General features: G+C 40.6%; 1 protein-coding gene and 1 pseudogene across 1 annotated transcript in view; both read left to right on the top strand.

Moving 5' to 3' along the window:
* Nucleotides 1-10,638: 10,638 nt before the first annotated feature.
* On the top strand, nt 10,639-10,870 carry LOC134374749 (large ribosomal subunit protein eL42-like; annotated as a pseudogene).
* An 8,655-nt stretch (nt 10,871-19,525) lies between these two features.
* Nucleotides 19,526-23,889, top strand: part of CCDC83 (coiled-coil domain containing 83) — a 45,459-nt gene continuing 41,095 nt past the window's right edge. The window contains exon 1 of the mRNA XM_063094870.1: nt 19,526-19,620. Coding sequence (XP_062950940.1) covers nt 19,526-19,620 — 95 coding nt within the window. The remainder of the gene's footprint in view (nt 19,621-23,889) is intronic.

Below are 23,889 nucleotides of genomic sequence, written 5' to 3'. Positions count from 1 at the left end.
TTAAACTGTCCTCAAATTTGAATCCCAATAATGAAAACAGATACTTTTGGTTAAAAAAATAACTAAATGAATCAAACTTTATTCTACATAGTAAAACTAATTCATATATTCCATTCCACTCATTGTTAGTGGCTTAATTTTTTTCTTTGTTTAAAAAGCAGCTTTAAAAATACACAAGAGAACACAGGAAAATTTTTGGAGGTGATGTATACATTTAGTACCTTGGTTGTGGTGCATACATATGTCCAAACTCATAAAGATGTATACATTAAATGTGTACAATTTTTTGTATATCCATTATACCTCAATGAGGCTAAAAAACAGCTTTATTGAGGTAAAATAAGACTGCACATATTTAAAATGTACAACTTAATACATTTTGGCATAGGTATACACCCATGAAACCATCATGCTGGCTTCTTTTCATACAGTAACCTCCTCTGCCCCAAATCATGTTTCTCTCCTCTACTAATTTCTACCTTCCAAAAATTTTTTTCTGAAATTTCCCATTTGCTGATGTTTCCTTTCCAATTCTCTGTCTTTCTGGATTTTTACCCCCCTTCCGCCCAACTCTCTACCACCCCCATTAGTGAGGTTTCAGTAGGGAAAGGTGATAAACTCAGCCATGTTTAACCGGAAACATAGTACTATACTTGTATGTATCTATTACACTATGAGGTATATAAATTGTAATAATGATGATAATATGTTAGGAATAATGGTTATCAACCCTAAATGCCCTCTGCTACCATTTCTCTCAGGGTCCCTCTTACAAGTAGGCTTCAAACATCCCAAAGTTCTAAGGGTACATATGCCCTTGACACATATGGTATAAAAAAGAGATGAGTTGTACAGGAAGTAAAAAATAATTACTTTAGCAATTCAAAGAAAAGTAAACTTAATTCTAGCTAATAAATGAGACACATTACATAGTATATTTTATTACAAATTGAGTTATACACAGTATATTTTATGCCCCTGAAGTGATAAAGTGACTTTATCTTTGAGTCTCATATTTTAGCTCTCTTTACCATTAAATGATTCATTTAATGTCGATCTTTCCAGTTCATCTGCTAGCTCTGTAAAGGTGTAGACAATATCTTTCTGCTTCACTATTAAACTACCAGTGCCTAGCACAGAGCCTGACATGTAAAAAGGTGCTCAAAAGACATTTAGTGAATGTTTGGATAAATGAATACATGGCTATCCTTTCCAGAAAGTAACCCAGGCATGTCATGCTATGTTACTCTGCTGACAAAATTAAACCCTGGTGACCCCAGAACCAGGGCCTCTGGCTACTACTATGGCTCCAAACCTAATTTCTACTGTGGAGGAACAGTCCTTTAGAATGGAGCCTCCAACGATTTATAAGAGCAGATGAAGAATGAGTGAATGATGGGGCATTTTTTCTTTACTTTCTGCTAGCCCATATCAGTATTCCCCATTCGGTAAATGATCTTTTCTAAACCAAGATTTCTCAATCTCGGCACTATTGAAATTCATGCCGGTTGTTGTGAGAGACAGTCCTGTGAATTGTAGGATGTCTTCTACTCACTAAATGCCAGTAGCACCCCTGCCCCAGACATGACCATTTAAATTGTCTTCATACATTGCCAAATGTGCCTAAAGACACAAAATCACCCTGATTGAGAACCACTGTTTTAAGTCTTTGGAGGTTATAGTTTTAAAGCTGTTAACCTCTGACAACTCTCTGGGGTAAACAAGTGATGATGAAAAGTAATTTCGTATTTTCCCCTCAAATATAGGCATTAGGACAGGAACTTGTGAAGAGAGGAAAACCTTGTTGTGGGGAAAATAGAATAGTCAGGCCCCTCATCTCAGGTCTGGTTGGGGGTGGTGCAGCACATTCTTTGTAAACAAGTCGTGTGTGGGTGGAGTTAGTGCACATGCACCCCAATGTATCTTTTAGCTTATTGCTATTTTTGTGTGGTCTGCAGTTTGTGAAGCAGCATGTCTAAAAATAGAGCATGTTTACTTTCCTGGCACCTGCTCAGTTTTTCTTTGGACTTTGCCTGTATCAGATGTGTTTTTGAGTTTCTCTTTGGACTGCCTAACTCTTAGAAGTGTGTGTGCTGAATAAAGACTATTTTCCTTCAACCAAGGCTCCAAGGACCTTTTTCCAGTTACCTAGCTTGTAGACCTGCATTTGAAGGGTTTGTGACCCAGTCTGGACAATGGGCTTGAGGGGTCTGTGAGCTCCAGACCCTGCCCTAGCTCTACACTTGTGATCCCAAGAGGAAGGATGTTATTTGGGGGAAGGTATTATGTATTCATCTTTTATGTTGTACAAAGCTATTTTCTCTGTAAATATACAGATAGAGATATCTCCACACATATAATAATTATATTAGTTTTGACATATGTATACACCCATGAAACCAACACCACAATCAAGATATAGAAAATTTGAAAGAAAGTTTTTTTTTTTAATTTAACAAAGTTTTAAGGGAAGCACAAAGTTTATTAGTTTCAGAAAAAGTCATGTGATGAATGTGGGGGACATTCATGCATTGTCCCATGAACATACAAAAATAAATGCCACTTTACCTCCTTTTATAACTTAAGCTTCTGGTCAAGATGGTGGAATAGATGGTCCCCAGCATCACTCTCTCCCACAAATCAACAATTTACAACTATTAAAAAGAACGACAGCAAAGCTGGAGCCACTCGAGCTCAGGGGAAGAGGAGGAGAGACCTACGGAGTTCATGAAGGCAGGAGAAGCCACAATGAGAGACAGAAAGGATCACTCCCACCATTTTGAATCCTGGTGGCTTCCAGCATGGAGCTGCTGAGCACATGGAGCAAGAGCTGGCAAAAGCTGCAGCTGTGCCTTTTGGATGAAGTTGCTTGGAGGTGGCAGGGGAGAAGAGGGCTCCTCAGGCTAGCAAGACCACTAACAGGGTTCCTGTGGACCCACCTAGGAGCAAGGAGCCACAACAACAGAAAAAAGGAATCACTTAGAGACCAGTGAGTCATTGCAAGGGACTGAAGCACAACCCATCCCATGGGTAGTGTTTGGAGTATGGGAGGTAGGGGAGAGGGACCCACTGGGGGAACACGGGCACAGCAAGGACAGCTGATCTGCCTCCCAATCAGTGTAGGACCACTCAGAAGATACTGATCAGGAATATAGATCTGCAGGGGGTGCATTTTGCTGAAAAGTATCAGGCCCAGACCAACAATTAAAACCTGAGCTGCGCATAAAGCCTTCCCAGGGAATCAGCAGCAAAGCATCAATTTAGCTCAACTACAGGGTTCAAGTGCTGGTCCCCACAGGAAGTTCCCCCATTGCAGAAGTAAGCAAAGGACAACAAATTAGTTCCATTTCAGAGTTTAAGTGGTGGGAACAGCAATAAGCCAACACAGAACTGAAAGAAAACACAAAATACCCACAGACCAGAGACAAAGTTTGATATTAACTAGTAAAGGTCTCACTTCACCAAAGAACACTTATAAAACCTAGAGGGACTGGAAACCCCCTGGGCCCCCAAGCCAGGGAGGGGGAAGGGCTGGGGGCCTCAGCCGTGCCTCCCAACACCAAAAATCAGCCCAGTGACGACTGCCAAGACACTGCAGGAAACACCCTGAGCTCCCAAGCTGGGGCAGTGGGGGGCCAAGGGCTTTGGCCACACCCCCCTGACATCTGCATTCAGCCCAGCAATGACCAAGCCACCACTGGAAGCCCCCTAGTCTCCCCTGCAGGAATGAGGGGGGTGCCATGGGCCTCAATCACACCTCCCCTCCTTCCTCCTTCTCCCACCCTATTTCCTTCCCTGTTCACCTCTCTTCCTCCCACCCAACTGCTCTGCAACAACATCTTAGAATGTAATCACAGATGGAGCCAGGGACCAACCCTTCCTCCTGCAACCAGGCACACTGCCACTGCCATGGGGCCCACCCGGGGTCCTGAGGTATGGAGTTGGGGACCTACCCCTCCTCCCACAACCAGGTAAGGAGCATTTCCAAAACACCACTTCCATGTGACCACAGCCACCACAATAGCCACGGCTGCCACAAAAGCTGCTAGATGCTACAACCACTGTGCAGATGGCCTGCCAGCCACTCGAGTGCATTGACACAAGGAGATACATCAGCAGAGACCAAAGAAAAGAAGAGGATGTCTCTCTCCACAAAGCCCCTTCCAGAGTGACAGAAGAAGCACCTACTCTGTGATAATAGTGGGGGACCTGAACACACCTCTCTCAGAACTGGACAGATCATCTAGGCAACAAATCAACAGAGTAACCACTACTCTTTCAGATGGAGAGAAGAAATCTAGGGTTTTCGGAAGTAGGAGGGGGAGGGAGGGGGATGGGAAGAGATTGGATAAGGGGCATAGACAATAAGTATGATTTGTAATAATATATATGCTAATAAAAAATAAAATTTAAACAGCTGTGTGTATTTACATTCTTGATTATTTACAGGGAACCATTGTGATCATGTATTACTTTTCTTACAAACACTCCATTAGTGCTTTAGGAAATAACTTTGACGATAAAGTAACAGGAAACAGTCTGTGAGTGTAGAGCTAGGGCTGGGTCTAGAGCTCACAGACCCCTCAAGCCTGTTGTCCAGACTGGGTCACAAACCCTTCACATGCAGGTCTACAAGCTAGGTAACTGGAAAAAAGGTCATTGGAGCCTTGGTTGAAGAAAGAGTAGTCTTTATTTCTGCACACACACGTCTAGGAGCTAGGCAGTCCAAAGAGAAACTCTGAAACTCAACTGCTACAAGCAAAGTCCAGTAGCTGGACTCTATTTTTAGACACGAGCTCTTTGCCAGCCAGCAGTTCAGGGCCGCCCCCTCCACACAACACTGGAACACACAATAGTAACAAAACTAAAAAGATACATTGGCACACATGCGAAGTAACTCCACCCCCCCACACACAATTTGTTTACAAAGAATGTGCTGCACCACACCCAACCGGACCTGTGGCAAGGGGGCCTGATCAAACTATTCTATTTTCCCAACAGTGAGTTAGATAAAAATCTAAACTACTTTGCACACTGTTTATACTTTGATTCATTCACTGTAGTGACTCCTCTGTCCCCCAACCAGACCATTGACCCACCATCAAAAGTTAAAGAGAACCCGAAAGTTTCTATAAGCTGGGTTGTCTCAGGCCTCTTCCCTCCCATCTTGTCTACCAGCCCCAAGTCTCTCCTCTTTCCATTCCTGCTTCATTAATCTTTCTGAAGTCTTGCTTCTGGCATGCTGGGAAACTTCCCATGGCTCCCCAGTGCACACAGAATAAAGCTCAAGTTTCAGGACGTCACCCTCCTGTGCTCCACCCGTTTGTGCTTGTGCAGATGGGCAGGTGGGAGCCATCTCTAGATTACACAGGTTGGGCTGTGGGTCTTTCATTTATCCTAACCCAGGCACAATGTGTGGAGTGGCCTGGGTCTAGAAAAATGGTATTAGGAATGAATTTGTTGCAAAGGGATAAAAATTTACATCCTAAGCTTTACTCAGAAAGCCTAGCAAGGCTTTCGTTAAAGTTGGCTGTCTTTAAATATATCTGATTTATGTGAATTCAGACATCACAACAACTTAGAGGTTTCATTATGTACGTATAATTTATTTGTCAGGTACACAGCATGGCAAGCCTGGGTTACTTTCTGGAAAGGACAGCCTTGTATTCATTTATCCAAATATTCACTAAATATCTCTTGAGCACCTTTTACATGTTAGGCTCTGTGGTATAATGGTGAAGCAGAGACATTGTCTACACCCTTACAGAGCTAGCAGATTAGCTGGAAAGAGCGACACTGAATGAGTCATTTCAAGGGTAAAAAGAGCTCAAAATATGAGACTCAAAGAAGGACCAGACAACTAAAGTTTTTATACTATACAGAAAGGGTAGGGCCTTGAGGCTTCTAGAGGGTGAAGGCAACAAGCAATGGGAGGGTGAGGAGAGGAAATGCACCACCAACAATGGTCATCTTATTATGCAGATAAAGTCTCTCAGATAATAGCCTTCAGAAGAATATGTGACATCCTGTGGCAATATCTGGCTGGGGATGTCCATGTGATCTTTCCTAGATACAGATAAGGCAGATAAGGGGGCCTCAGAGATAGCCTGTTAGCTTCCTCTGTTTACTAATATAGATTTCCTTTATAGACGAAATTTCTTTCACAAAAGAACAGCTTTTCAGAGCTAATCCTGTGTCTGCAGTTCTCTGAATAGCCAGCTTGAACTATGCCAAGGGAGTATATTCTGGGAGTTTTGTTGTCTATCCTCACGTCAACAACAAGCCAGGACATCAGACGTTGCAACTTTTCGTCATGAGAGTAGAGCTCCCATGGCTCTACTTTCTGTAAATCCTTCTGAGACCCATGACCAGAATAGCAGGCCAGATTCTCCAGAGATCGTAGTAAAATGTTATGCAGCAATGGAACTTCCTGGAGTGGTGGAAGGGCTCTATCTTCATTGTGGTGGTGGTGGCACAGATGTAAAAACTTATCAAAACTCATCATAATGTATTTTACTTATAAATATTATACATGAGTGGATTTTACTGTATCTAAACTATACCTAAATTAAAATGATAAATAATAATAACGAGTATATTCTAGTGTGGTATATTAATCTCCCACAGCTGCATAGGAGAGGTAAAGTGCATTTTGGGAGCTGTGGTGGACACTCTAGTGCCCTCCTATAACCCCTCAGCATTCACCAGGCAAGCCCAGGGCTTCTTCCTGCGAGCACCTGAAACGCTGGGCCCTGAATGAGGACTTCTTTTGCCCGCATGGGGCAGAGGCATGGTCCAGCCCCCGCAGACTGTAAGTGCTGGGGAATCAGTGCTCTCAGGAGCAGTCCTCCGCCGATGAGGAAGGAGGGTTAACTTCCCCCCTTCCTCCCTTCTGGGTGGGACAGCTCTGAGGGTGTTCTGTGCTGTCTCCCAGAGTTGCCAGTGAAACCAAGCCCCCTTGCCCATCTCCCAGCAACTTGTTCAGGGATGTACCCTGAATTGGCTTCTTTCTCTGCCTTCCTCATTTCCCCATTTTTCTACCAGAGTTTTCTGACACTATCTCCCAAATAAACTACTTTCACTTAAACCCCAACCTCAGAGTATGCTTCTGGGGGAAGCCAACCAATGGCCAGATCACGTATCTGGGAGACCTGACCTGGACCTGGATAGAACTGGAGTTTGGAGGGCCTTATCAGCCATGTCAGGAGCTCTTCCCTAAGGGGTCTGCGGGAAGCCTTTGAAGGTGTTCAACAAGGGAAGGAGTCTCTGGCAGAATGTGGAGAAAGGATTGGATTCAGGACAATTAGGTGGGAAGCTATTTCTTCAGCAAAGTCAGGAGAAGATTGGGACCTGTACTAGGGAGGAGGCAGTGAAGACAGAGCCTGGTTAGTGCCTAGCTTATAGTAGCTGCTCTCTATATGTTTTTAGATAAAAATTAATGAATGGGTTCAATCTACACAAATTCTGGGTAGAATCACAAAACTTGAAGGTCGATTAGATACAGAGGTGAGGAAAAGTAAGGAGTCTAGAATGACTCCCAGTCTTCAGGCTTGAATAGATAAGTGAATGCTGGTACTATTTACTAAATGTGGACACAGCCTGGAGGAAGAGGGGAAAATTGGAGGGGATGAGTTTGGGACATGATGTGCCTTTGAGCTATTGAGTTGGTGCTGAATAGGTAGCTGGGTGTGCAAGTTTGGAGCTGGGTCAGAGATGCCTATCTGGATCTCAACAAATACAGATGCTAACTGGGTGGAGCAAGCCCTCTCCAGCTATATGGGAAATGTGACCCAGAACAGCTCCACATTCTCCTATTTTCTGGCATTCTCACACTTAATATTTTAGAAAGGGTACAAGAGAGAGCTAACACTTATTGAGAACCTACCATGTGCCAGGAATCATATAAGGTGTTTATTTAATCTCCAGAACAGCCCTTAGAGGTATGCAATATTATCTCCATATCACATATGAGGAAATTGAGGTGCAGAAAGCAGAGTAGCTTGTCCAAGCACACAGCTAACAAGCTGCTTCAGAAGAACCTAGACTTACTCCAAATTTCATGTTCTTAAAGAAAAGAAGCATCAACAAAGTGTGGTTCTGTAAATTATACGTGTATCTCTCAGTCTCACCAGATTCCACAATGGGCAGTTCCCAAAGTCAGGTGCATTCACTAGAAGAAGGATCTTTCAGTTACAGGATCCAAAGACCATTTTCTCTGCAATGTCCTGTTCAGCTGCTTGTGGCTTCTCTTGGATGGCTCTTTCGTCAAGTGGTCCCCCTGCTGGTGACCCTCTGGTGTGTAGCCCTAGTTGCAGTCTTCCCTCTGTCTCATAGATCTGCCTTTTCAGGACATTTCATTTAAATGCAATAATGTAATGTGGTCTTTTGGAAATGGTTTTCTTAACTAGTGTGCTGTATAAAAGGTAAAATAGTTGGCATGTCCTCAAAACCATATGAAGTGTGTGGGGAATATTCCACAATTTCATTATTCCTTTTATTTAAAAATGTAGCACATTAATGTAGGTTGGCCAATATTGATAAATATTCCTGGAAATGTCCTTTTATTTTCCCTTCTGCAAACAAATACTGTTTTTAAAAGATGGAAGTCAGAATTTATACTGCCTCACCCTCCAGATGTGAGGTAATCTTATTCCAGATGTTCTAATTATTTTAATATGTTTGCTGGTGTTGTGGTGATGGCAGAGTTTCATAGACTACTTTCCGGTGTGGGAGTGGGCATCTCACCTGAGTCATGGAAGCCTCCAGAGATTAGGTAAGCTTACAATTTGAGCCAGAGAGATGAGGTCATCCTTTGTTGCCAGTCTCTGCAATCTTGCAAAGGGCAAAGCCTGAGACATGTTCCTTGGACCAGAAACTGGACCCAAATGAGAGGCCCTTAGGCAAAAGAAATATTGGAGCTGGAACCTGACCCTGTCCTGACCCTTCCCACCCTCCTCCACACTAGCCAGAGTGAACTTTTGTCATCATAAGAGAGCCCGTAATCCTCAGGATGGCTCAGAGGACCTGTCGTGATCTGCCCCTGATTGATTGCTTCTCTGGGACCATATTATCTAACCATAGTAAATTCCTGTAGCTCCACTGGAAACTCATCATTTTCATTTTTCCCTCTAGGCCTTTGTAGACGTTATGCCCTCTGTCTCGGCCCCTCCCAACTGACACCCCAAACTAATCCCTGTTCATTGTCAAGTCTCAGTAGACCTCGCTTTTTGTAAGAATTCTTCTCTGATGCTCAAGACTGGGTTAGGTTTTCCATAGCATCCTGCTTTTACACTGATTCTGGGCATTATACAATTGTGTTGTTATTGCCTATTAACTTGATTGCCTGTCCCTCTCTCTCCCTCCATCTGTTCCAACATCTGACCTCATGAGATACACTAAGCTAGAACTGCCCCATCAAGTTGCTCTCAAATTCCTGATTCATAGAAACTGTGAGATAATAAATGATTATTATTGTCTTGAATTACTAAATCTTGGAGTAATTTGTTATGCAGTAATGGATAACTAATACACTACCCAAACTAAGTGGTTTAAAACAACTACCACATTATTATATCTCACAGACTCTGTAGGTTAGTAACTGGTGATCCCACGTTCCTTGTGGCATCAACTCAGATCAACTTGGCGAAACTAAGCTCGTGGATGGGCTGATTGGGAGGGAGGGTCCAAAATGACTTCACTTACACTAACTGGCACTTTGTGGGCTAGTAGGTGGTGCTCAGCTAGAATGGTTGACCACAGTTTCTATACTTGGCCTCTCTAGCAGGATGAACTTTTTATGTCATAGCTGGCTTCCTCCAGAGCAAGTATCCCAAAAGAATCAGGAGGAAGCCGTATGATTTTCTATGTCCTAGCCTCAAAAGTAACATAGAATCATTTCTGCCGTAATCTATTGATTGAAGCAATCATGATACCACCCAGATTCAAGGAGAGGGAACAGAGACTCCACCTCTTAATGGGAGGTGTTTCAAATAATTTGAAGCTACTTTTTAAAAATTAACTTTATTGAGGTACAAATTACATACAATAAAATACACCTGTTTAAAATATGTAGTTCAATGAGTTTTAACAAATGCATACAGCCTTATAACTACTGCCACAACGAAGATACAGAGCATTTCCTTTATGTCAAGAAGTTCTCTCCTGCCCCTCTGCAGTCAATTCCTTCATCCCAGCCCCTCAGCACTAGGCAACCACTAATCTGCTTTCAGGCTTTTCTAGAATTTCATATAATACAGTAAATAGTTTTTCACACTTGGCTTCTCCACTTAGCTAACTTCTTTTGAGACCCAACCATAAAAGCATACATACAAAAGAAATTTGTATGTATCAATAGTTCATTCTTTTTTTTTTGATTACTAAGTAGTATTCTATTGTATGAATATAGCACTATTTGTTTATGTAGTTACCTGTTGATGGATATCTGAGTTGTTTCCAGATTTAGATTATCATTAACAAAGCTTCTATGAACATCTGTTTTCATTTCTCTTGAATAAATATCTAGGAATGGGGGCTGCTAGGTCATACAGTACATGTCTAACTTTGTAAGAGACTAAAACTGTTTTCCAAAATGATTAAACAGGTCCTCTTTCTTTCCGTGCCCATAGCGCTCTCGCAAACATGGTGAATGTTCCTAAATCTCGCCAGACTTTCTGTAAGAAGTGTGGCAAGCAGCAACTCCACAAAGTGACACAGTACAAGAAGGGCAAGGATTCTCTGTATGCCCTTCAGGATTGGGCTGCGGCTTGAGTGTGTTGAGCCTAACTGCAGATCTAAGACAATGCTGGCCGTTAAGAGATGCAAACATTTTGAACTGGGAGGAAATAAGAAGAGAAAGGGCCAAGTGATCTAGTTCTAAGCTTCCTCATTTGTTTTATTGTGAAGACTATAAAATCTTAAGGTTATGTTAAAAAAAAAACAAAAAACCCAAAGTGGTTGTACCATTTTACTTTTCTACTAGCAAAATATGAAAGTTCCGGTTATTCCATATCTTTGACAACGTATGGTATTGTCAGTCTTCTTAAGTTTAGCCATTCTAATGGGTGTGTAGTCATATCTCATTGTGGTTTTAATTTGCACTTTCCTGATGACTAATGATGTCAAGCATGTTCTCATGTGCTAATTGGCTTTGCACATACCTTCTTTTATGGAGTGCCTGTTCAATTCTTTTGGAATTTGTAATTGGTTGTTTTGTTTTCTTATTATTGAGCTTTAGAGTTGTTTATAAATTCTGTATACCAGTCTGTGGCTTGCCTTTTTATCTTCTTAAAACTAAAGAGAAGTTTTTAATTTGAATGAAGTCCAAATTATTAATTTTTCCTTTTTTAAATCATGCTTTTTGTGTCCTATGTTAGAAATCTTTGCCACCCCAAGATCACAAAGATTTTCTCCTGTTTTACTCTACAAGTTTTACAGTTTTAGTTTTTCTGTTCAGGTCTATGATTCATTTTGAGCTAATTTTTTGCATGGTTTTGATGCTGGAGGAGAAGGGGACTGGGAAGGCCCGGCCAACCCACCTCGTCCTCTTACCGGGTTCTTGACTCCGCCACAGAAAAGAATTCAAGAGCAGAGTCACAACAGAAAGTGAAAACTGGTTTAATAATGTAACGAATAAGAGATACAGATTCCACAGAGAAAGAGTGCCACCAAGCTCCAGAGACCCAGCAGGGCCCGTACCAGGTCCGGGACAAAAGTAAGAAATACCCCTTTAAAGTCTAGTACAGAGTTCAGGCTGGCTCAAGAGAATGAGCAGCTACTTGCCGAAAGTAAGTTTGAGACAAAGGAAGGCATACACCCCAGCCAGCGACTCTAGGGGAGGGCCTGAATAGAGTACAGCACTGAGACTTGGGGAATAGCTTGAAACCCAGAATTGTGTCCTGAAACCCAAACCCAGGGAAACTGAGCACCTCCTGTCTCAGTTTTGGGTCAGGTTCTAGGTTCACCTTTTTTCCAAATAGATATCCAATATTTACAGGAGCATTTGTTGAAAATATTATTCTTTCCTTGAGTTACCCTGGCACTTTTATCTGGAGCAATTGACCATATACGTGTAAGTCTGTTTCTGGATTGTTCAAATGTTCTATTGATCTATATGTTATCCTTTTGTGAATATTTCTAAACTGCTGCAAGAATGTAGCAATTCATTATTGCTGAATGCTCTCATGACATCATATGCTAAAGCCCTCAGGCAAAATCCGCATCACCTGGCTCAACTACCAGGATGTGAAACTCTGGCTCCAGCTTACCATCTGGGCTCCTCTTTCCTTAGAGAAAACAAAGAGATCATAAAAGTAATTTCAAAAATTAGTTAGGCAGAGGAGGTAAGAGGGAAAAACGAAATGAGATATCTTTTTGCAGAGTTCTGGTTAATCACGTTAAACTTGGTTTGAAGAGAGATATAAAACAAGGTAGAGTCCTATTTAAAGGTAAAAACTGTGACCCTTATAAACAAAGCAGGAAACCATCCTATATTATAATATTGCAACATAAGTGATGTTGGGTCAAAACATAATCCCCTCTGTGAGTTTGTCACCATACCTCTTTAAAGGTAGTATAAACTTTTTTCCTCTTAAGAGAATATTTTGCTTCATGACTTTTTTTTTTTTTTTGCAAAGTACCACTTTAACAGGAAAATCAACTACATTGTATACTGATAAACTGGAAAAAAAAAAGGCACCACTTTAATTGTTTCAAATTTGTCAGGAACGGTTTTTGGATATAAAGTTGAAGCAGACCTTTTCTATCTCTCAAAAGTAACTTTGCTGTCAGTAAAACATGTGATTTACTAAAGTTTGAACTGGTTTGCAAAATTAATAGGTTAATCTCTAGTTCAGGTCTCTAGAAATTGTGAGATTTAACATTAATGTATTTACTTGATTGCCTTAGGATCTGTTTGCAGAGGTAGTAATCTTTAGTGAAAACAGGTAAAAATAATACAAAACCAAGTTGTGCGTGATTTTAAAAAATCATATCGTCGAAAAAAGACCCTGCAATTTTCAAAGAAAGTATAAGATGCTTAGCAATTGTTCATACCAAACAGGTTCTTTGTGGTTTTGCCAAAAATAGACAGCATATTTGGGTTTTTCTATCATAGGCACTTTCTTACTTCTATTTCAGCATCATTCAACATGGCAAGACTAACAGAAAATCAAGGTCAAATGAGGAAACTCAGCAAATGGTTTTTATCTGGCTTCACTGTTTGACCACCAACTGGCAAACACCCTAAGAAAAACTGTGCCGGAGATAAATGATAGGGTAAAAGTAAATTTTTGACCATGGGCCCAGGCTCTTGTAAAAGAAGCAGGACTGAGATTTATAGGAAATGATGTGGGAATGAATTCAAAATGCTGAAGAATCTCAAATTGTTTTTCCATTTAACTAAAAAAATCTCCGTGCTTTAAAATTTTTTGGTGGTAGCTCTTTTTCTCCTGCCTTTTCATTCTATTTAATAATTTTACCCATAATCCCACCTGTTATTATTCTAGGGAAGACCAAGTAACTAAAAAACGTTTATCGAGTGTGTAGATCACAGCAAATCAGTGGCACTTAATAAATATATAACACTTTTAGAATAAAGGGAGGTTTAAACGAGGTGGAACACAAACTATCACAAACTGGCTTATTTTTAAATGATATTTTACTGATGAGGAAAACTCCCTTAACCAAAAGCTAATTAATATTCTATTAACTGCTTCAGTTTCCTTCCTGTAGTTCTTAATATAACACAGTATGAATCAAAAAAGATATGACAATCTATTTTTTAAAAAACAGATTCAAGAATGCCAAACAGGTGACTTCTGAAGAGAGTAGAGGCTGAAAGGAGCCTCACCCTGTCTTTCTGGAATAAAAGGACAGATAATTGACTCGGATTTAACTAGTGGAAGTAGAAGCTCCCAAGCTGTAAGACATGGTCTTGGAGCAGAGAATGAGAAAGAACGCAGCAGAGGAAAGGGGGAACTTGAGAGGTTGCAGGTGTGAGACTTTTCCCCTTCAGTGGGTAGAGAGCTGTAAAAAGTGAAATGAGAGGGGGAAAACGGGATCTATATTACTTTTCTTGAGGTCCAGGAACCAACCAGCAACGCGAGAAGGAAAATAGGAAGTGTATCAAGGACCTTATATCCTTAAGTTTCTCCATGAGCATTTAGCCTAGGGGCCTGCCATTTTACCTGGAGCTAAAGCTCTATGAACTCGCACAATTTAGACAGAAGAGAAGCTGCCTGGTGGAAGGGGCAGAGCGTGGCGGGGGCGCGCAGAGCCCCCATCTCGCGCACACATCCCACGTCCCCATCTTCCGAGTTGTTCGGAAACCACCGACGAGTCCCTGCATCGCATCTGACAGCAGAAGACACTGCTTACGGCCACAGCACAGAGCCTGCGTATTCAGCGCATGTCCACGCCCCACTTCCAGGTTTGCGACTAGCGGGAGGCAAGGAGCGCATGTGCGCTCTATGGGATTAGCCCAGTGAGAGGAAGGCGGGCAGCGCGATCGCCGCTACGAGAGCGGCGGCGCTGACCCTCCGCCCGACTCTTCCCCGAGTAGCCGCCAGGTGGCGCGCTCAGCCCGCCGCTCGCGGCGGGGAGTGCGGGGGTGGAAGGACGCCGGTCGCCATGGAAACCCAGAGGGCTTCCGCGGCGGCGGCCGAGGCTGTGGAGCTGGTGGGCGGGCAGGACAAGAGTGCAAGCTACCGGCTCACGGCCGTGTGTCCGCACCTGGTAGCTGTCGAGGCGGGGTGTCTGGAGACCGGCTGGCCTCCTTGCTGGGCCCCTGACTCCTTCCGGTCTGACACGGAAGAGTTTATGAGCATCTTTCCCACTCACCACCTGGCCATCTCCACGGGCCTGGGACTTGTTCCACTCCAGGGTGGACCTGGAGTCGCGCCCTCCTGGTCTCGCCCACGAGGCGCCGCTCCTGGGCCATTAGGAGCTGCTGGGAAGGCCCACCCCACTTCTCCACCCAGGAGACAGAGAGGGCGGCAGGCCTATTTGATCTGACCAGCATTGTAACCTATCTCTCGTTCCACCTTGCAGTCGAACCTCTGCATATGTTATGTTTCTTATTTGACCTCCTAGATCTTGTGCACCCGGAGGGCAGGGTCTGAATTTGATTCGGGTTTGTAACCTTCAAGGTGCCCCACACAGTCCCTCGCACACAGTAGACGCTCAGTAAACTGATGCCTTCCGTTTGTATGGGGTTTATCGCTTGACAGTTTCCTCACAGCATTTGAGCCTTATTAATAATCCTGACAGGAGGTAGGGAAGATGGAAACTGAGGGTCAGAAATGTTCAGAGACTTGTCCGAGCTTATAAAACTCAGCAGCGGAGCGAGGACTAGACTGTCTTGCTTCTCTGAGTGCCTTTCTCACCGAATTCCCAGTTTAGTGAATGCTTTTTCAGTGAGGACCTCTTCTCACTGCCAGGGCGATGTTCTTCCCACCGTAGGAACTTCATACGTTCTCAGTGGGTGGTTGATGGCCTTTCGTCCTCACACTCCCAATTCATAGATTGGTTTCAACTCCTTGGCCTGGATGCTACAACATCCTTATAAAGAGAACACTTGGTTTCTTTCTTTTATAAATTTGTTAGATTTGTATTGTACCTTATTTATTTCCTGATTCCCTTTTTACCCCATTATTCTCTCTTGGGCAGAGAGAGAGTTAAAGAAGTGGTTAGGAGATGAGAAAACAAAACCAAAAGAAAAGAAAACAGAAGAGAAAGATTTCTGTGAAGGTAGAGATGGAAAATAATAAGGGTGGATATTTATCAGTGTATGTGATCATTGGTCATGGATTTCCTTTCGGCCACCTCCAGTAGATCCTCATTATACTCACTACTGCTCTTTGAAGGTTGAGAGAAGCCTTTTTGTTCTCCTCCACCATCAGAGTATAACAGCTTTGCATGTATCTCCATTAACCTCACAATATTGTTTTCATGGTTATGTTTCTTTCTTTCTTTCTTTCTTTCTTTCTTTTTTTACATTTCTAAAATTGAAGGACAGCAGAAATGGGGAAAAATGTGGTTGTGGTTACTAGAAGTTAGTGTAACATACTACATTTCAAACTATTTACTAGCAATTCTGGATCAAAAGCCAGACCAATTTTAAAGCTAAGAATCCAATATAATTTGAGAACTGCAAATTATGTGCAGTTCATGGCTGAATTTATAGCTAGTTAGCCAGGACTAGACTTGAAGATTTCTGGTACCCAAATATTGACTACATATGCTGTCATCCTCTGACGGAATCTTATTCAGAGTTTTTGTCATTATTAATGCCATTAGGTAAATATCTTCAATTTTAATCTACATTTATGTAAAATATTAGCCAACAAACCTCAAGATCTATTTAATATTTCCAAAAAAGTGCTAGGGCAGAACTGCCATCCCTCCCAGCTTCCATAGAATTATGAAAGGAGTCATAAGGAGGCTTCCGGATATTCATGACTTTGCAAAGTCATAAAAGGAGTCAGTAGGAGCTTTCTAGATATGGATCCAGGATCTTGAGACTGCACGAAGGGACGCGCTCTGTGTTGTATGGGTAATTTGTGTTATGGGATAAGCATTATGGGATAACTACATTTGAAGAAGGTGATTGTTATATGTCCATTTTTACTAAATAGACTTCACTGAGAAACATTTGGGGAATATTTTTTTGAAACATTTTCTGACAGAAAGTGATTATGGAGGAGACTCTAGAACGGCTGGAGACCTGATTCTTTCAAACCCAGGCTGCTCACCTGCTCTCACTCCATGGTGTAGGTTACAGAGTGCCCAGAGTTGGGAGAAAAAAACTCATGTGGGCACAAAAAAGAGGTCTTCTGGGTGAAGATCTCCATAGCATTACCTGGACGATTTTGCTAAGTCTTTTAAAGTTGCTCGTTACTTTTTTGAAGTTCTGCTGAAGTATGCTTCTTTCTTCCCATTAGTCTGAGTAGAGATCTTGCCTCTTCTATATTTTATAACTGAGGGCCAGGTACAGTGCTGCGCACAGAGCAGGCACTGAATAGATGTTTGCAGTTACTGACAAACAGATTAGGTGTCCATTTGTTAGGAATTATTCTAAGTGTAACCTTCCTGGAAGATAACTGCATCTGCTTTGTGAATATTTTTCTAGAATTCTTACCCTTTACTGAGATAGAAATCTTCTGGGTGGTCAGGAACTATAAATCCTTGTAAAAGTTTATGAAAGTCCACATTGTTTGTAGAACATTATCAAATGCAAAAGTACATTTTGAGGTACTGCCATTAGCTCATTGCAAAAATGTAACTGTTAAGCAGGCAATCCAATTGGCTTACTAATTTTCTTGAAAGTGTGAAACAATGAATTTTAATATAGTTTATGCATAAATCATTGTGCCTTAATGGATCCACATTTTCACTTGCATTTATTAAAATCCTCTGCTGTGAGCTGCAATTAGGTAACTAATTATACATTAGTCAAAGGTTAAAAACTTAAGAGCCAAGTAACTGAGGTAACTGAGCAAGATGAGGTCATTTTTCCTACAGCGCCAGATGGGTACCACAGGTGGAGACCGTAACACTTGATCTCTTTCATATGACTTAGAGCAAGATTACTGTTGACATTTGTTTTAACTTTTAAATAAAATATTGTATAGTAAAAATTATTACTGAATAGTAAGTTATTGTTTTAAAATGAAACATTTGTCAGCATGTTATCTTGTGCAACAATCAAGTTAGAAATTCTAATTGTAAAACAGAAAATAATACAAAAATTCCTCTGCATCTGAAACAAAAGATAACAATTTTTTCTTAGCTAATAATTTTCTGTGAACTGTGATGGTATAATGATGACATGTTTTGGTATGGAACTTATTGAATTATTCTCAATACTTTCATATTTGAGAAGACACTATTTAATATATTGCCCTCTTACTGTATAAAATCTTTTTGTTGTGTCACCTGTGAGCTTTTCAGGTGAAATGTATTGTAGTATATTTGCATTCATGTGTACTTGAATTTGTTAGCATATAGAAATGTACCATTTGGCTAGAAAAGAAAAGTCTCAGACACAAAGACAGCCTTGCTGGAGGTCTGGGTGTGCAAGCAGTGTGTTTTCATTTCAGCCAGTTTTTCCACTGTGGATCTGAAGGTCTATGTAGATTAATGATTTAGTGACCTAAATCAATGATGAAGGTGGACAATAGCAAATCTCATGGATTAGTCTTTCCACATATCATACTTGGCAGCAGGCAGGCATCCTCTGCTTTATAGTTACCTAGAATTTGAAGTAGCATGATCTGGAGCTATATCTGGAGAGAAGCAGGAAGGGACTTAATACTATTAAGCTCTTTCTGTATGTCAGACACTATGCTAGGTGTTTTAAATATTAGTTTATTTAATCCTTACAGTAGCTCTTAGGGTAAGATTGTCATTATTCTTACTTACCGGTGATGAAAATAAATTTCAAAAAGATTAAGTTGACCTACTCAAAGTCACACAGATAATAGATGGTGGATCTAGGGTTAAAACATCTGCTTGATTTATTCATCCATCCTCTCGTGTAGTCATTTGACAAGGATTTATTGTGTGTCGATTATGCTAGGTGGAGAAATACAGAAATGCACAAGAATTACATCATCCCAACTCTCATGGAGTTTCCACCCATTTAAACAAATAATTACAAAGGTTATGTGCTTTCTACCACACCAAACTACTGATACATTGATTGAAGGCTAGGCACTTATTCTTTTGAGATTAGTGGAAATTAAAAGATAAAAATCTGTTAAGGAAGACTGTAATCTGAGCAGCATACTTTAGTAACCAAACCAAATCCATGAAGTATTTCTGTTTACTATAAACATTTGTGAACAGTGGGCCTTGATTTTCCCTTTTAAAAAATATGATTCTTGATAATTTTTTATTATTAGGTATAAAAGTAATTAATAGCTGACAAAGTTATTGTTAATACAACATTATTATTATTATTAACCATTTAAAAAAGACTTCAATGTATGTTTTTATTTGCTGTTTGTAACAACCCTGGCCAAACCTAATTTTTTTGGATCGTAGTTGTAATTCTTTTGGATCCTAGCTTCTTGGTGTTTATAGAAATTTATGGTTTTGTTTTGTCTGAATTTTTAAAAAATCAATGGACATTTATTGAGCTGCTGTCATGTGCAGTGGACTCTGCCAAACACTGTGGAGAAATAAAGTGATGGAAAAAATTCAGTCCTTTGTCCTTAAAGGAGCTTGATAGGGGCAACAGATGTCAACGGATAAAAGAGAATATCTTAGAAAGTTTGGGTGGGGGGGAGGCTATACCTGGGCTAAACATGGAACTCACCAGTTTCAAGGATCCAAATGATTCATGATGTTCCAGTATTGTGGTTGATACTAGATCTGGGGATATGGAAACAGTCAGGATAGAAAAACCAGTTTTAAATTAAGTCCCTTATGGAGAGTAAACATAAGTAGAGGAGCTAAGATGGAATTTATTTACTTTTCCTCTGTCTCTTTTCTAAACAGGTACATGTCTTAATAGCTAACCAATAAGATGGAGAACTCAGGGAAAGCAAATAAAAAGGATATACCTGATGGTCTCTCAAAAGAAGTCAAATTACCTACCAGTGAAGCACTTCTAGGCTATCAGTAAGTTTATATTCTGAAATCTGAAAGTTGCCACATATAAATGGCAATCCTTGTTAAGACTCATTGTTAACTTCAAATGGAAATGATGCACCCAACAGCTACCAAGATAATAGAGCTAGATTGGAGGCATAATTGCAGTCTTGTGATAATGTGCATATTTTTTACAGGTTTCTGAAACTTTGGATATAACATAGCCCAAGAGTAGTTGTGAAACAGCATTCGTCAATGTGGTTTTGGCTCCTCCCATTGTATTATTAATGGTCACTCTCTTCTATGTATAGAACAGCTTGCTGGCCTACCTCTTAAAACACAACATAGAATGGTTAGTGTACATTTATAGAAGAGAAGAGGAAATTTCCTTTTATTTAATTTTCATTTCTTTGATATTATAACTTGCATTATTTCTAAATGGCTACAGATCATATCTAAGTGATTTAGAGAGAATTATTTTTAATAATAACATTTTATAATGTCTCATTCCCAGGAGCTGGAGTCAAAACTAGAGGTGATACTTATTTTGTGTTTATGTTTTAATCCAACTAATAGATAGTCGTCCCCTACAGAGCTTGTAAACCTCAACTTTTGGCACAGAGTAGGTGTTTTAATGTGTAATTCTTAGGGAATGAATGGACAAGTATTAGTCTTTTCCCAAATGAGACTGAAATATGCTTCAGTCATGTACTCATTCCACAAGGACTTCAGTGTTTACCAAGTGCAAGGCAAGTGGTGGGTACTGGAGTATAGCGGAGAACAGGACCAGAGGTCCCTGCCCCAATGAAGCATGGGAGACAGACATTAAATAACTAACTCGAGCTTTTTAGAAAAAAAATCACATAGCTGTAATGAAGGTGCTAAGAAAGACAAGTGTAGGGTGCTGTTTAATGGCAATACTGAAGGACTTGACCTAGTCTGAGGGGTTAGGAAAAGCTTGTTTGAGGAAGCAATGTTTGAGCTGATCTCTGGAAGAGGAAGAAGTGTTATGGAGACACAGAGAGGTGAAGACACTAGAGAGGGAAAGAGCTTATAACAGTCTGGAAACTGAGAGAAGGCAGAGCGAGGGGGAGAGAGCAAGGGCAGACACTGGTAATTTAGGCCAGGGTCAGATCAAGCAGAACATTTAGGATTTGGGAATAGGAAGCTGTTTATTGGAAGGGTACAAGGTTGAAAATGGGGAGCCCAAGAAGTGTTTTTTATCAGCATTCGGGGAAAATCCTTCACCTTCTCCTTAAGAGACTCTACATAAGTGAAAGGGTCAGAACACTAAGAGAGAAACATCTATCGGAAGTGGCTTTTAACAATTTCCTTTTATTCTCTACTTGAGATAACATTAAGTAACAACCAGATAGTATTCGTACTCATTTCTCAACATAAAACTTCCTTCATCTCATCTTAGAAGAGGTGGACAAAAAGTCAGGCTCTGTGAATACAACCTAGTCTTTAACTGGCTCCCATGGTTTATAGCAATGGTATCCAGTTACAGCTGTTTCTGTCTCTTGGGTCAACTAGAAGCCAGTCTCTCTCCTCTTTAACAAAGGCTTACAAAAAAGCAAACATTTAGAAAGTCTCATGATCTAGTGCAAGATATAAGCTGAGCATCCTGTGCCTTTGTTCTCTTTAATTTAAGACATATATAATCTCGTGGACTGGAACAACCAAGCCTTTGCTGTACCATACTCTGCTAGTGACAATTTACTCATTCCATGTGTTCCTAGCTGACAGAACTTTTGTCACATGACAAATAGCCAAGGTGCCCCCTCTTATTATTTGGGGAAGGATTGTCCAGAGGTCTCCTGACAGCATCTTATATTTCTCTTTCTCTCTCTCTCTCTCTTATTTATTTTTATTTTTATTTTTTTTTTTTTGGCAGCTGGCTGGTATGAGGCTCTGAACCCTTGTATATTTCTCTTACACTATCTCAGCACTAACAAAGCAGTGAGCACATAGTAGGTAGTCAATTAATGGTTTCTGAGCAATTGAACTTTTAAAAATATATGTCCCAAAACATAAGGTCATTAACTTATATGGTTGTTTGTAAAGAGCTGATACCACCAATGTTAAACCTATAAAATGATCAACTCTTAGTAATGATGATTTTTATTTTCTACTTTATACTTGTTTTTCCACCAGTTTTGTACAATGAGTAAGGATATAGATGTAGAAATAGGTGTGAATATGGTTGTGAGTAAAAAACTATAGAGATCAAAAATATAGATTTTTTTTTGAAAGTCAAGTTTATTTGGATAGGTGGTTTGGGGATTTGTGTCTTTATATGGATAAGGCAGTTAGAATACTTGAGGTGAGGGAAAAATATGAAGGGTCATTTCTGCTCAACTCTCCCTTAAAAACTCGTAATTTCCTTGAAGACTATATTTTACCCTTCTTTGTATTTCTAGTATCTAGCACAGCCTGGTATATAGCATGAGCTGAATTTTTTGTTGAGCAAATATTGTCTGAGAGCAAAATCACACTTATGAAAACAAAAAGATATTATTTTTGCCTATCAATACAGGAAATAAATTTTTTTAAGTGCTAATACTCCGTGATAAAATTAATGTCTACCATGAAACGGGCACTTTCTTACCCCCTGGTGAGTGTAAATTGTTCAAATATTCTGAAGTCATTGGTAGTAATAGCAATAACTATAAAGCAATCCTGCCCTTGATCGGGTAATTCCATGTATATATGAACTCTATCCCAAGAATATAAGGTCATGAACTGCTGTGGTTGTTTGTGAGGAGCAGATACTGCCAATGCTAAGCCTATAAACTGATCATCTCTAAGTAATGGTAGTTTTTCTTTTCTCCTGTATACTTGTTTTTCTCCAGTTTTCTTTAGTGGGTATGGTTAGAAACGTAGAAATAGGTGTGGATATGGTTTTGGGTAAAAGAAAAAGTACAAAGGTACTTCAAAAAGTTCATGGAAAAATTTGTATTATCTTTCAATTCTATTTTTCCATGAACTCTTTGAAGTACCCTCATACAGATTTTTTGGAATTCAAATTTGTTTGTTTTCTTCCCAGAATTGCCAATAAAACTGCATGGAGGAGAAAGTTAACACGTTACTAATAGTTTAATAATACAGGGAGAGAAGGGGAAAGGTGACACATTATATTACTAACAATTTAATAATATCACTGCACTTTAGAATACTGCTGTATTCTAACCACTTTAGTATCTATTGGTTTATCATCCCACTTGCTTCAACATTTGGTGTAACGTGGGATTTTAGGGCACTGAGTAGATGGAGGAGATATGAAAAGGAAAAAGCATATAGAGAACGGTTAAGCTTGAATTCACCATAGTGGTTAATAGTTTGGAGTTCTGAAGTTAAGCTTCATCTGGGTCCTGGTAAATCCACCTTCTCATGAGACCTGAGAAGGTTGAAGTGGATTCCAAAGAGAGGCTTTCATTATTAGACCTGCAATTACCCTGAGCTCCGCAAGGGGGCTAATGACACCATCGAAATATTTAGGGCATGTCAGAATTCCCCCTGAGGCCTGCTGGTGCCACTCAGATCGTCCTATACAGTTCTCTGCAAAATGAACATGAGACAAAACACTAAGACATTTGCTTCTAAATGTTCTGAGGGGAGGGGTGGTATGCTTAAGTGTAGAGTTTTAGATAAACAATTTTTTAGTATAATTATGTCCCAGGCAACGTCTCAGGTTAGAGCTGGCTGTGGTCTCCAGCAGGATCATTCCATGCTCTGTTATCATTAAGAAAGACTCTCAGCTGCAGCCGGAGAGTCAGTCTATTAACCAGCCCATCCAAAGACTCTGTCTCAACCAATAGAGACCATATGCTTGATTCATTTGCCTGCTCCACCCATGCAGCAAAATAGTATTACCATATTTATAATTGAATAAATTATGTGAGTAATTTGCACATTTGCATAGGCTTCTTTCAGATAATTTTCGTTTATAATACTTCCATTTTTCTTCTTAAAAAATGGGAGGTAGAGAAAGCACTACCTCAAAATCTTTGCACATCTCGATGGTTTTTCTTACCTAGAGTCCTACTTTTTTTTTTTTTTTTTTTGTGTGTGACCGGTAAGGGGATTGTAACCCTTGGCGTGGTGTCACCCACACCACACTCAGCCAGTGAGCACACGCACGGGCCATCCCTATACAGGATCCGAACCCGCGGCCTCGGTGCTGGAGCGCCGCTGTGCTCCCAGCCCCGCACTCTCCCGAGTGAGCCACGGGGCTGGCCCGAACCCTACTTCTTACTATTGTGTGGAGCCCATTATCTCTAGCAGTCCTTTCCATTT

This window comes from Cynocephalus volans, chromosome 4 (genome assembly GCF_027409185.1).
Source record: "Cynocephalus volans isolate mCynVol1 chromosome 4, mCynVol1.pri, whole genome shotgun sequence".
Classification (NCBI taxonomy): domain Eukaryota; kingdom Metazoa; phylum Chordata; class Mammalia; order Dermoptera; family Cynocephalidae; genus Cynocephalus; species Cynocephalus volans.
The sequence above is the reverse complement of the archived record's forward strand: the minus strand, read 5'-3'. Positions and strand labels throughout refer to the sequence as shown.